This window comes from Triturus cristatus, chromosome 5_1, assembly GCF_964204655.1.
Source record: "Triturus cristatus chromosome 5_1, aTriCri1.1, whole genome shotgun sequence".
NCBI lineage: Eukaryota > Metazoa > Chordata > Amphibia > Caudata > Salamandridae > Triturus > Triturus cristatus.
Genome location: NC_140587.1, coordinates 147,357,431 through 147,370,227, shown reverse-complemented (window position 1 = coordinate 147,370,227; position 12,797 = coordinate 147,357,431). Strand labels below are relative to the sequence as shown.

General features: G+C 44.2%; 1 protein-coding gene across 2 annotated transcripts in view; it reads left to right on the top strand.

The window, feature by feature from the left end:
* Positions 1-7,831, top strand: part of LOC146830437 (fucolectin-5-like) — a 37,872-nt gene extending 30,041 nt beyond the window's left edge. For both annotated transcript variants that reach the window (XM_085604676.1, XM_085604677.1), the window contains exons 3-4: positions 6,967-7,243; positions 7,512-7,831. In XM_085604676.1, coding sequence (XP_085460802.1) covers positions 6,967-7,243; positions 7,512-7,683 — 449 coding nt within the window. In that variant the 3' untranslated portion in view covers positions 7,684-7,831. The remainder of the gene's footprint in view (positions 1-6,966; positions 7,244-7,511) is intronic.
* The last annotated feature ends 4,966 nt before the right edge of the window (positions 7,832-12,797 follow it).

Sequence of the window (12,797 nt, the reverse complement as noted above, 5' to 3'; positions counted from 1 at the left end):
GACACAAAGGAGGCGCAGTCAGCGAGCATGTGGGCGGAGCCAGGGAGACGGCTAAAAAGAGCAGAATATTCTTGAACTTTGTTGTTGATCTTTCACCTACAGGTTACAGCACATAAAATGTAATGCACATATCTTAAATGAAAACTAAATACAACTTACATTTATTTGTGGGAAAAGCATTTTTCAGATAGGCCGTTGGTTAATGGGATCACTTCAGATGTAACCAGATGGTCACTGATCTGAATCCTGCTCAGTACCCAGGGGAAATAGTGACTTCTAGTTATAGTGCTAAAAAGTCCATGCCTGTCACAGAAAGCACTATGACTCATAATAACATAAGTTGCACACAGTGTAAATAGGCTGGGAAAGATTTGTTTAAATGTCTACAGTGCCTTTAAAAGTTATAAGTAATAAGGGTAATAAGTAATAAGCTCTTTATATCTATTGTAAACCTTTCCTTATAGGTTTCCATTACAGGGACAAATGCCAGATCCTATCTTACTGGCTCTCAAGCAGCCTTTAGATTTTCCAATTAACCAACTGCACACATTTACATCTCCTTCAGGCAGCAGCTGCCATGGAGAGAAGCTGCATTTCCCTCTACCTAATTCAGGGCAGAGCAGCCTCTTTCAATCTAGACAAATCACCCATTCAGGAAGGTGTTCCTTTCTTAAAATAAAAAAGGATGGGAACTGTGTCAATCAAATGAATAAAGCTCCTGCCCATTTCGATCCCTGAATTAACTTTGTTCTGGTGATGTCATGACCCCGAGACATTTTGTAAAGTTGTAGGGTACTGTTGCCTCCAAAAGTGATGTGTCTTGGTCTCCACTTGAAATCTGTATAACAAACTCGGTAGCCTTCATAAGGAGATCTGGGCTTATACTCCATACATGCCAACATTTTAGAACAGGAAAGTGGGAGACTTTGTTAAACAAGCATTGGCATAGCCAATAGGTCTCGCTTTTGGGACCGTATAAGTGGTTAGCCAGAGGTTTTGGTTTGGCCTTTCTTTTAAGCTATGCTGTAGAGCAGTGTGGCGGCTGTGCAGCATGTTGTAAAGTTATAATGAACAAGACTGGCCACATTATTTTATCGGCACATGCATGCAACACCACATGAAATGATGCAGGCACCTTTTTTTTACTTTTGTGATCCATAAAAGAATGCAATCGTTCTTGCATTTACTTGAGTTAGAGCTATTGGCATTGTAAATGATAATGCCTTTTACCCATGTGCTGTAGAGGGTGTGTAGTGGGATTATGTGAGTTGGATTGGAATTGTTAGTTTTGGAATTGTGTGGCGTGGAATTTTGTGGTGTGGAGTGGATTTATGTAGTGGAATTATGTGGCATGGTATACAGTTGAAAAATATGGATAGTAATTATGTGGTATTGAGCATATTGAAATTATGTGGAGTGGGTGTGATGGCATGTTATTATGTGGAATGGTATTTTGGGGTGTGGAATAGAATGTAGTGGAGTATAATTATGTGGTGTACTGTTGAATTTTGTAGCATGATGTGGAATTATGTGGTTTGAATTGGATGTATGTGGTGTTCTGAAATTGTGTTGAGTTGAATTATGCGGTTTATTGCTGAATTATGTAGTGTGGAATGTAAATGAGTGGAGTTGAATTGTGTGGTGTGGAACTGTGTGACGTTGAGTGAAAGAGCAATGTGAAAGAGAAATAAGGGAAGGAAGGGAAGAAAGGAGGAAGGAATTAAGAGAAGTAAGGGAAAGAGGGAGGAAAGCTGAGAGGATGTGAGAGAGGAATTGAGGGAGGGAAGGGAGGACGGAGTGAGGGAGAGAGAGGAAAAAAGGACAGGAGAGAAAGCAAGAAGAAAAAAAGAAAGGACTTAGTGAAAGGCGGAAGGGCAAGATATGAGTGACTGGAATAAGTGAAGTTGAAATAAGGGTTGAGGAAATAAGGTTAGGTATACGATTAAGGAGAGAAGAGAGGGATTAAGATGGGGAAGAAGGAGGAAAGAAGGTAATGAAGAAAGATAGAGAGGCAGAAAGAATTCTAGGCAGAAGGGACTGTGGAAGTAAATAGGAAGGAAGGGTTTGAGGGAAGGAGGAATCGTGGAAGTGGGAAGAGATGGTTGAAGTAATGAAAAGTGGGAATAGGAGGGAGGGTTAGGAACGAACGAAGGTAAGGAAGGAAGTAAGGAAAGAAGTAAGGGGGGTTACGGAGGCCAATAAGGAAGGGAGGAACAAGAGGATAAGGAAAAGGGAGAAAGAAACTGAGAAATTAGCTACTTGATATGCAAACGACAGTCTCTTAGAGGATTAATGTTTCTGGCTGCCCGGCATTAATGTTTTTGGTAATATAATTAATGAAATATATTATGAAAGCAAACTAGAGGGAGTGCCACCCCACAGCAGTTTTAAATATGTCCCCTAAAATTATACTATGCCCTTTATGTAGCGCTTACATTGCTGAAGAAGTAATCAATACAAAGCAAGGTGACAATAACAGCAGTTTGGTTTTCTAATCACTCGTCTATACATAATATAGTACTTTATATCTCAGAAAAGTGTCCATCCTTAGTAATGAGCCAATATAGACTGGCATTACCGGTGAGGTGGAATGTGATAAGAAAATAATGTATGACAGCTCTAATTGAGCGAATTTTGCTTCCGACATGAAGAAATGTGCAAAAAGAAGACATGCCCTGGTATACCATAGGTCCATTTCTAGTTTGATCTGCCTTGTACAGTTTTGTCTTAGCCTTCTGACGCATCTCAAAATGAGCAGAAATATATCTAACGATGAGAAGAGTGAGCCGCCTGTCTGAAGGTAGATTCTGATACACTTTCTATTTTTCAACCGATATGTGAGCAACTCACATTTGAAATTCTGCCAACGGAAAGCGACCTTTTTTTTTATTGCGAAAGTTTGATACATATTTTAAAACATGCTGCAGTGGTGATAAATGGACATAAAATAAGCAGAGGACCATGCCATCTGGTAAAAAATAAAAAGAAAAGAAGTAGCACAGGAGTGGCGAGCATGTGGCGCAGCGGCCAGAGTTGCTGACTTGAGAGCTTTGGATCCCGGTTCGATTCTCGGTGGCGCAACATTCTGTGATTCTGGGCATTCAGAAAACTGGATCAAGCCACAGAGAGACTGTCCCTAAAAACAAACTCATCCCGAAGCCCGTATCTACCGCATAATCGGTTTATTTAAAGGGAGGTAAAATACGCTCAAAGCAAACAAACCTGATGAAAATAATTATTAAACCGAAAAGCTGATGCACAGCTAAGGTAACATATCACCAAATTTGAATCCCGTTGGAGCTGGGAAACTAAATAAAAACATACTCTGTGTGTTATGTGAGCAACTCACATTTGAAATTCTGCCAACGGAAAGCAACCTTTTATTTTATTGCGAAAGTTTGATACATATTTTATAACATGTTGCAGTGTTGATAAATGGACATAAAATAAGCAGAGGACCATGCCATCTGGTAAAAAATAGAAAGAAAAGAAGTAGCACAAGAGTGGCGAGCATGTGGCGCAGCGGCCAGAGTTGCTCACTTGAGAGCTTCGGATCCCGGTTCGATTCTCGGTGGCGCAACATTCTGTGATTCTGGGCATTCAGAAAACTGGATCAAGCCACAGAGAGACTGTCCCTAAAAACAAACTCATCCCGAAGCCCGTATCTACCGCATAATCGGTTTATTTAAAGGGAGGTAAAATACGCTCAAAGCAAACAAACCTGATGAAAATAATTATTAAACCGAAAAGCTGATGCACAGCTAAGGTAACATATCACCAAATTTGAATCCCGTTGGAGCTGGGAAACTAAATAAAAACATACTCTGTGTGTTATGTGAGCAACTCACATTTGAAATTCTGCCAACGGAAAGCAACCTTTTATTTTATTGCGAAAGTTTGATACATATTTTATAACATGTTGCAGTGTTGATAAATGGACATAAAATAAGCAGAGGACCATGCCATCTGGTAAAAAATAGAAAGAAAAGAAGTAGCACAAGAGTGGCGAGCATGTGGCGCAGCGGCCAGAGTTGCTCACTTGAGAGCTTCGGATCCCGGTTCGATTCTCGGTGGCGCAACATTCTGTGATTCTGGGCATTCAGAAAACTGGATCAAGCCACAGAGAGACTGTCCCTAAAAACAAACTCATCCCGAAGCCCGTATCTACCGCATAATCGGTTTATTTAAAGGGAGGTAAAATACGCTCAAAGCAAACAAACCTGATGAAAATAATTATTAAACCGAAAAGCTGATGCACAGCTAAGGTAACATATCACCAAATTTGAATCCCGTTGGAGCTGGGAAACTAAATATAAACATACTCTGAGAAAGGTCTCACCATTCCTCAATAAGCACTCAATTGTTTTTGTTACGGAAAATGTCTCCACCTCCAGGTTTCGCAACAGACAGTGCAAGAGAGGGGGCAAATAGTTTAAGGTGAAACAGATCTATTTCAAACTTAACATTACAGGTTTGAAACGTAGTGAGACGGAGTTCCGCTTGTGTCTACAAGGCAGCAGGAAAACAGAACAAGATGGATGTTAAATAGAGGCAGTTAGACTTGGACGAACCAGGGTATTAGTGCTTCCTGAAAGTTTATCAGTCTTGCAACACCATGTCTCTTGGCAAAAGGCTAGGCATGGCCTTTGAGCTACAGGCGCCTGACTGGGGAGTTTCGCATAAATGGCCATGACATTCTTTGTGGAGGGCATCATATCTGCGAAAAAACTGAAAATTATTGGCCAGGGAACGTAGTGACTCCTCCAGAAGTCAGAACAAAGCGAGATCAGCAATTGTAACTTTAAAGTAAGGACAAAGGGAGCTTAGTTCCTTGAGTATTCCTTTAAAGTTCTGCGTCATCAAATCCCTTGACACCAATGGCCCTGAACTGTTTGATAGCGCTGTGATGTTACCAGGCGCGCAACACCCATTGGACACAAAGGGCTTCAGCCCCCCCCCCGTCGTGTCTGGCAGCCCGGGATGAGACAGGTTCCGGGCACACACAGAGCCGCACCCGAGCACTTCACAGGTCTTTAAAAGACCATTTGCATGTTAATGAGGCCTCGCTGTTGTTTCACCCCTTCTAAGAGCCCCTGCAGCTCCACTTGCCTATTGCTTAAAGATTCAGCCCCCCACGAAATGTTTTCTTAGCCCCCCCCCCCCGAAATTTGGCTCTAGTTGCGCCTCTGGATGTTACCAATGACCTCTAGGTACTAAAAGTCAGGTCCGCCCAAGTAGTTAACTCTCCTTCCAGCAGATGAGCCCAGCGGAGATCACCAGAGAACAGGAGAGAATGTGCTGCCGGAAAGAAAAATGCTCTTTGATGTCACAGCTCAGCCTATAAATAATGAATTACAAATATGCCAGGAGCTGAAAGAGTAAACAATACCTTGGGCTGTGTGGGAGGAGCAGAAGCAACACGCGGCCGCAGATGGGCGAAAGCAACATGGGATCCGTGGATGGGATGGGAGGAGCAGAAAAAGCAAATGGGTGAGAGAGTGAAGTGAACATGATCGCGATAGGCCCGCCCAAGTAGTTAACTCTCTTTCCAGCAGATCTCACCAGAGAACAGGAGAGAATGTGCAGCCGGAAAGAAAAAAGCGGCATTTGTAAACAAGACAAGCCCGGCGGAGCGTGGCGCGCGTGCACTTGGCGGGGGCGGGGGAGCGCATTCCAGGCAGGGGAGCGGACCCTTTTAAGTGCGATGCCAAACGGATTGCATGGCGGCACGATGCGCGTGATTGTGCGCGTGCTCGCCATGCAATCTGCTTTTCGGAGCACTTTTAAATGCCTCTTACTATAGTCTCGCTTTGCGATCGCTTACGCGATAGCAAGGCGACACCTAAAAATCAGGGAAATTTATTTTTCTCATTCACTTGTATTGAAGCAGAGGACATTTTAGGCTGGAAGAAACTAAATAAAGCCACTTTTGGCTTCAAAAATTAAAATTGTGAGTCTCCTGCCTGAATCGGGTCAGTTGGCATGCATGTTGTGCCCAAACGCAGCTTCAAAGGGGAACTTGTTTCACCATAATCCAGCTTCTTTTCTGAAATAAAAAATTGATGTGTGCAAATGGAGATGGGCGATTCACACAGAAGCACATTTTAATACAGCTGAAGGGGTTGTACTCCTACAATTGAAGCATCCCAAGGCATACATTCTGTAGACCACTGACACCTCAAAACAAAATGGCGGCCTCTGAGGTAAAACCCCAGCCCATACTCAACAGCTGTCATCAACAGGAAATGTAATGCTTGTATTGTTAACAATCCTACAAATAAAAAAGCAGCTGTTGCCATTTCTTTAGCCCATACACTCTGTGGAGCCTTGTCGATTGTACTGCTCTTGTTGACATTTCCGGTGCTCCTGCATTGGAAATTGACATTTGATGTCGTCAGTTTGCCCAGCTAATTAGGGCACAGCTTCTTAAGAGTCAGATCAAATTGCTTTCTGATGTGACTATCTGAGAAAGAAAATTTAATGTATTCATAGTCATTGGGACATTAAAATATAGTAATATTTGGGACTAATCGTTCTGTGCAGGAGGCCAATGAAGGCACTTGGACAACACATTAACAGGGTGTTTGTGTATTGTTCTGGAAATATGTCACAGGTGAAAGGCAACACTCAGGGCCTGTTTTAGAGTAGTGTGTGCCAGAAAATTCTCAGTATTATAAAGGAAGTGTTAAATCCACTGCGGAGCCGCCCATGATAATAAAACTATCTGACTTGGATTGTAGATTAACCACAAATATATTGACTTTTACAACATTGTAAAGGCAAGGATGCATAGTGGAGCACAGATTTACTATTCTAACACCACATTGATGACATTGTGCAAACAGATATTTTGCAGTTGATGTTACTGCATGTTGATATTTTTGAGTCGATTACTTGGTAGAACGCCATGCATCGAGCTGGGTTTTCGACGTATCTTCTACTTACCCATTTGCGTTTCTTTTTTAGCTGAAGATTTGGCACTGAAAGGAACAGCTACACAAAGCAGTCAGTATCCATACCTCGGGCTGCCGTCATACCCACTCAACACCAAACGCAATGGGAACTACTTTGAAAAGTACTGCTCCGCCACCAACGGGGACATGAATCCATGGTGGAAAGTGGACTTAGGACAAAGTCAGCCAATTGGATCTATTGTGGTGGTGAACAGAGCCGACTGCTGCCCTGAGCGACTCAGAGGTGCTGAAGTTCGGGTCGGAGACAATGTGAACAACAACAACCCTGTGTAAGTTCTGCTAATTGTGCACTTGACTGCAATGAACCAAGGGGACCCTTATATTGGAGAAGCTTTTCTTACAGGGTTTAGGATAACCTAGTTCATCAGCAGGTACTCAATATACTTCTCCTCTTTCATTGTCTGATCTGTGAGGCAACTCTTAATAGATCTTACGTCATCTTTGGCTTCGCACCGTATGTACAATACTCATGGGTGGTCTTACATGAAAACAGGTCTGCCTAACTCTGTTGTTCTGGTTGTCTCTCTCGTTCTACAGGTGTGGCACCATCACTAATCTTGGCGCCGGATCTGTTACTACGCTTTGCTGCAAAGGGATGGTGGGCCGCTACGTCAGTGTCGTCATCACAGGCCGCCGGGAATATCTCACCCTATGCGGAGTGGAAGTATACGGTGTTGTGCCTCAGAAGCAGCCAAGTGTGTGCTGGTAGTGAGGAGGAGTGCTCACTCACAACCATAGTCACATGTCCAATATGGGACTTGTTTTACATTTTCCTCAGATGGTTCTGTTACTTTGCTGTCACGTCTTTTGTATCAAATACCTGTAATTCTAGGCGCTATAAAAGTTCTCTAACGCAGCATGCTCTATTGATTCATTGGACATTTAAAAAGTGTATGGTGCCTGGAAGGCAATTATCTTTGCTCAACATGTTAGAAAAATGACAGGTTTGGGGTTTTTTGGGGAGAAAAGAGGTGTTTTGCCCATTTTTGTAGCGTTCTACAACAATGCCACATATGCTTATCGCAGAAAGACTAAATCCCTGAAAGTGGCCCTGTGCACAGAGGTTAGTAACAAGGGTGGTGGGGCAGAGTGTGGGGAAGAAGAAAAAAAAACGTACTTACTTTGAGATGCAACCTGACGTCCTCCTCCACCGGTCATCTCTCTTCCATCCATGCTCTAACACGGACCCAGACAACTCGCCTAACCAATCCTGGTGCTGCTCTCACCAGCATGGAAGCAGCACCAGGATTGGTGGGAGCGGCCTCACTCAGCGCTCTCAAGAGCACTGGAGGCCTGCGCTTTCTCTAACCCAGCTGTCTAAATCAGCTAGGTTGAAGAAGGTTAAAATGCGCATGTCTGGCTGGCCGTTGCAAAGAGACGTGCGCATTTTAAAGCGCTCAGCTCCCTGCTGCCACTCGGCAGCACTGGCCCTGCCCCGTCCTGAAACTCAGTTTGGGATGGGTCGGTTGCTCAAAAATAAAATGGTAATAATTAAACTTTATGACCATTTTATTTTTCAGCTCTGGCCTGGGGCCTTTCTTTGTGGCGCGACGCTCCTCTGCTCAAACGGAGGAGCCGCCCCTGGAGTACACCCATTCCAGAGACCCTAAGAGTCAAGTGAGACTAAACCAGAACAGAGCCCTGCCTGTTCCCAGCTCAGGTGAGGATCCGGTATTCAGACCATTTCTATTAGGCAGATTTACCAACATTTCGTAAAATCGACTCTACTCAAGACGGGTAGAATAACATAATAGCTCCAAGGCCAACGAGGTCTGCCTGATATGTGGATGGAGCTTCCTTTTCAGATGCAAACACATAGGATTTCCATAGGGATTCAAGGAAATCTAGGATTGCACTCTATCAACAACTAAAGAACACCCTTCGCGCAGTTGCCTACTGTGCCATTTACAAATAAAGGTTTGCATTGGCCCAGTTTTGCAGCTACTTGAGTCCCTTCTCGGTTTTTCCCTCAGTAAATTTTCGAGGTTGCGTATAGCGGCATGGATCATCTCCTGTCTTGCTATCAACTTCTTCTACTTGAGACCCAGGTATTCGGGATCCACATCTTGCCTTGGTAGGTTGTTGGAGAAACTGATCACTTTTAAAGGGGAAGCAGCCATGCCACTATGGCACCACCACTTTGGTCTTTCTACCAGCTGAGTCTTGGGAGCGTCAGCTGCCACAGTCCATGTGTTCATGCAGGTCATGCATGCTGGCTTGTTCAGTGACGTCAAGTTATGATCATGTCCACCCTCTCCATGCTGTAGCCTCAGATCTGTGCACTGCTTTGTATGGCTGTCTTTACATTCATTGCTGTTGCTAGGTAACATCTTGGAGCAGTGGTACTTACTGAATGACAGTATGGATTGTGGACTTATTTACTCACACGAGAACTGAGAGAAGGATTTTAAAGAAAGAGACATTTGTGTAAAGGCTTTTATTGAACCATGAGATGCTTATGAATTTGGAACTACAATGAGAATCTTTTCACGGTTGGCTTTCTGCAGCTCCCTCCGTTAAAAGACATTGTGTGTGAATTTTTGAACCTGTGGTCTGGTTTCTCTTGGAGGTTCCAGTTAGAATAGCTGAAGTATGATCCTCCTGCTGTGCCATGCCAGAGATAGTCACAGTTATTATATGTGGAATAACCTCCAATTGAGAGCCCCATCAGGCCAGCGCTACTGTAGTTCCAGGGATAGCCACCATCATGTCCGGAATGCATTACATATATCATAGGATGGGCGCCATCATGCAAGAGATAGCTGTTCACATTGAAATAACATGACAAATGTCAATAGTACCCAAAATATGCCGAGGAAGGGCAACTGTAGGACATTAATGTTTCATGAATGTACTCAATATATCAAAGGTGAGTACAAGTATGGAATGAACAGAAATAATGTGCCCAGGATTCTCATGTATGTTAAGGATGGGCCACCTCTGTGCTAGGGATAGCCGGAATGATGTCAAGAATTCCTGCAGTATGCCAAGGATGGCCCACTCTTATAATATCAATAGCCCGAATGTTGTCAAGATGTCCATAATATGGCCAGCATGAGGCTTGCAAGAGATAACCAAAAGGACACATTCTCCCAAGACCACAAGGTGCCAGGGTCACCACTAAACCAAGCTCTACAGCAGCTTCTCCCTTCCCTGCTAGCTTACTCTCCCTCCCAGATTGGCAGCCAGACACCCACAGACAGAGGGAAACAGACTGGCAGACACACACACACTTATTACTCACTCACACACTCACTCACTCACTCACTCACTCACATGAACCGACACGCTCATTCACAAATGCCCCTTAGCCCCCCTCCTCACTTACCTGTCAGTCAGCTGCAGTGATCCTGGCTCCAACCTCATGGTGGTACCCAGGCATGTGTTTTCCAGTATGGAAGGCAGTCTAGTGGGTGTAAGGGGGGAACTGACCCAAGGTTGTCAAACCGGCTGCTAGTAGGCATCTCAGGGATCAGCTCTCTGCCTCCTGATCCCCTAGGAGGCCCAGCACCTTCACTCAGGGCATTAGTACGAGGGACGCATGCAGGGGTAATGGTACCCACGCACACTTCAAGAAGAGAGCTGGGTTGGGGCGATGGCAGGGATATATGCAAGCAGCAGTGGCTGCTTCACGCACAATACTGACCCACTGCCCTGAGTCCTCCATTCTTTACCGGGTCTCTAAAGGCTCTGAATAAGCGGAGGCGGTGGAGATGAGGTGACCCGACTAACTTCTGGTCAGAGCTCAAAGGAAGATACTTTCTTGTCCTGAACCTTCGCAAAAGGGCTGCTCTTGCCAGTGCCAGCATGCCAGACCTCACCACTGCCTCACAAAGACACATGGGACAAACTAGGCGGGGACAATGTGCCCTACGTTTGCAAGCGCTGTGTCTAGAGTTGTGTACACTACTATTACTGTACTTTTACTGCCAGATTTAGCAGTCAATGAAAAGCAGGCTGGTCTGCCAACCTCCTCCTCCTCCTCCTCCTCTGTCCCTCCACAGAAGGGAAAATACCCCGGCGACTGGGCACTATAAGTGGTACATCACCCATCTCACAGCGACTGGCATGCCAAACTAGGCCGAATACTGTGATGTCCTGGCCTAAATCCTAAGAGTCAACGTCAAGCCACCACCTCAAATCCAGATCTCAAATGAGCCATCAAATCCCAATTTCTGGCACTTGAAAACTGGGGAGCTGACCGTCCAATACCAAATTTTGGCTACATTTGGTCTTGTATGTACCAGATAATGGTCTCCCCAAGTATTATGTCCTACTTTACAAGTCTTGCCAGTTACAAAAACGTGTGGTCATCTTGTCCTCAAGTAACCACATCCCTCTTTTTCCTCATATACTGCTATGTTACTCTGTTAAGCACTTCCTATGTTGGGTTTCAATCAAAACATGACAATAAAATATAATACATTTGCTATAATTTTAGTCTAAAAGCTCTTCATTCCATTATGCTTCTTTAGTATTATAATTTGCAGTTTTTAGGTGAAGTTCTCATTTGTACTTTTATGCTCTTGCAAGCCGGATTTTTTGCTTTCAAAATAGCATGAAGGACGCTTTAACTTGTAGCTTTCAGCACTTAATTTTACTGTCTTTTAAACTAGAATTTTAGCTTTTCTTGATGAACTTAAATCCAAAACTAAGGGGCATATTATCAAGCCAGGCGATAAAATTATCGCCTCTTTAGCGGTAGAAAACTGCCACTAAAACGGCGATAATGGGCTTGATAATATGCTCTATTGATATCCAATTGAAGCCCATGTTAGATGTCCTTCACATCTAACATGGGCTTCAATTGGAATTCCATAGAGCATATTAACAAGCCCATTATCGCCGTTTTAGCGGCAGTTTTCTGCCGCTAAAGCGGCGATAATTTTATCGCCTGGCTTGATAATATGCCCCTGAGTACTTTGTGCAGGGCTGGGCAGAGCGCCTGCCGTTCTCCTTTCCTCAGTCATGCTATATGGTAGTGACCCTATTTAAATCCCTGAAGGCATAAACATGCCTGTTCTGCAGACTTGATCTAAGTACAAGTTATAGGACTTCAACCTGCAGATGTCCAAGTCTGGGGAGATCCACAGTTATTACCGTGTGTCGTTTAAGAGAGGTCTGGTGATGATGCAACTACTGTGTGTGATCTTGATTGACCCTCCCCCCCCTCAAATCTTACTGATGGGGTGCAAGCACTGAAGAACCAGGCGGCCGGCTTGGGCCTGAACCTAACAATTTCAACCACATGAAACCAGCCTTCAAGGTCACCACTCCCGGTGGAGGTGAGAACCAAACAAACAATTCTATACATCATCCCTAAAGTCTCCTGGATCCAAGGTGAGGGCACGTGCAGAAGATGGCATCCAAAGAAACACCAGCTAGGAATCTAGTGTCAGCCAAGTATTAAAACCATGTGTGAAAGTCTCTGAGAGTTCAAGACCCAAGCCACTTGAAGTTCTTGAGCCCAAACCAGTGACCAGAAACCTTCTGATTTTTACTGATCACAAAAAAGTTACATCTTAGACAGAACTGAATAGACTATTTATTTTTATTTATGTAGCTTATAAAGCGCACAGCTACCCCCGGAGGGGTGTCCCGGCGCTAGAACCTGAGTCTTAGAGGGGAGAGAAGGAACAACAGGGGGAGTGGCATGATAAATCAGAGTCTGGAAAAGAGCCAGGTTTTGAGTCTGGCCCGGAAGATAGATTCGGAAGGGCAGAATCTGAGATCGACTGGCAGGGAGTTCCATAGTTTTGCAGCAATGACACTGAATCCTCTGCCACCCATTCTAGATAGTCTAAAGCGGGGAGAGATCAGAAG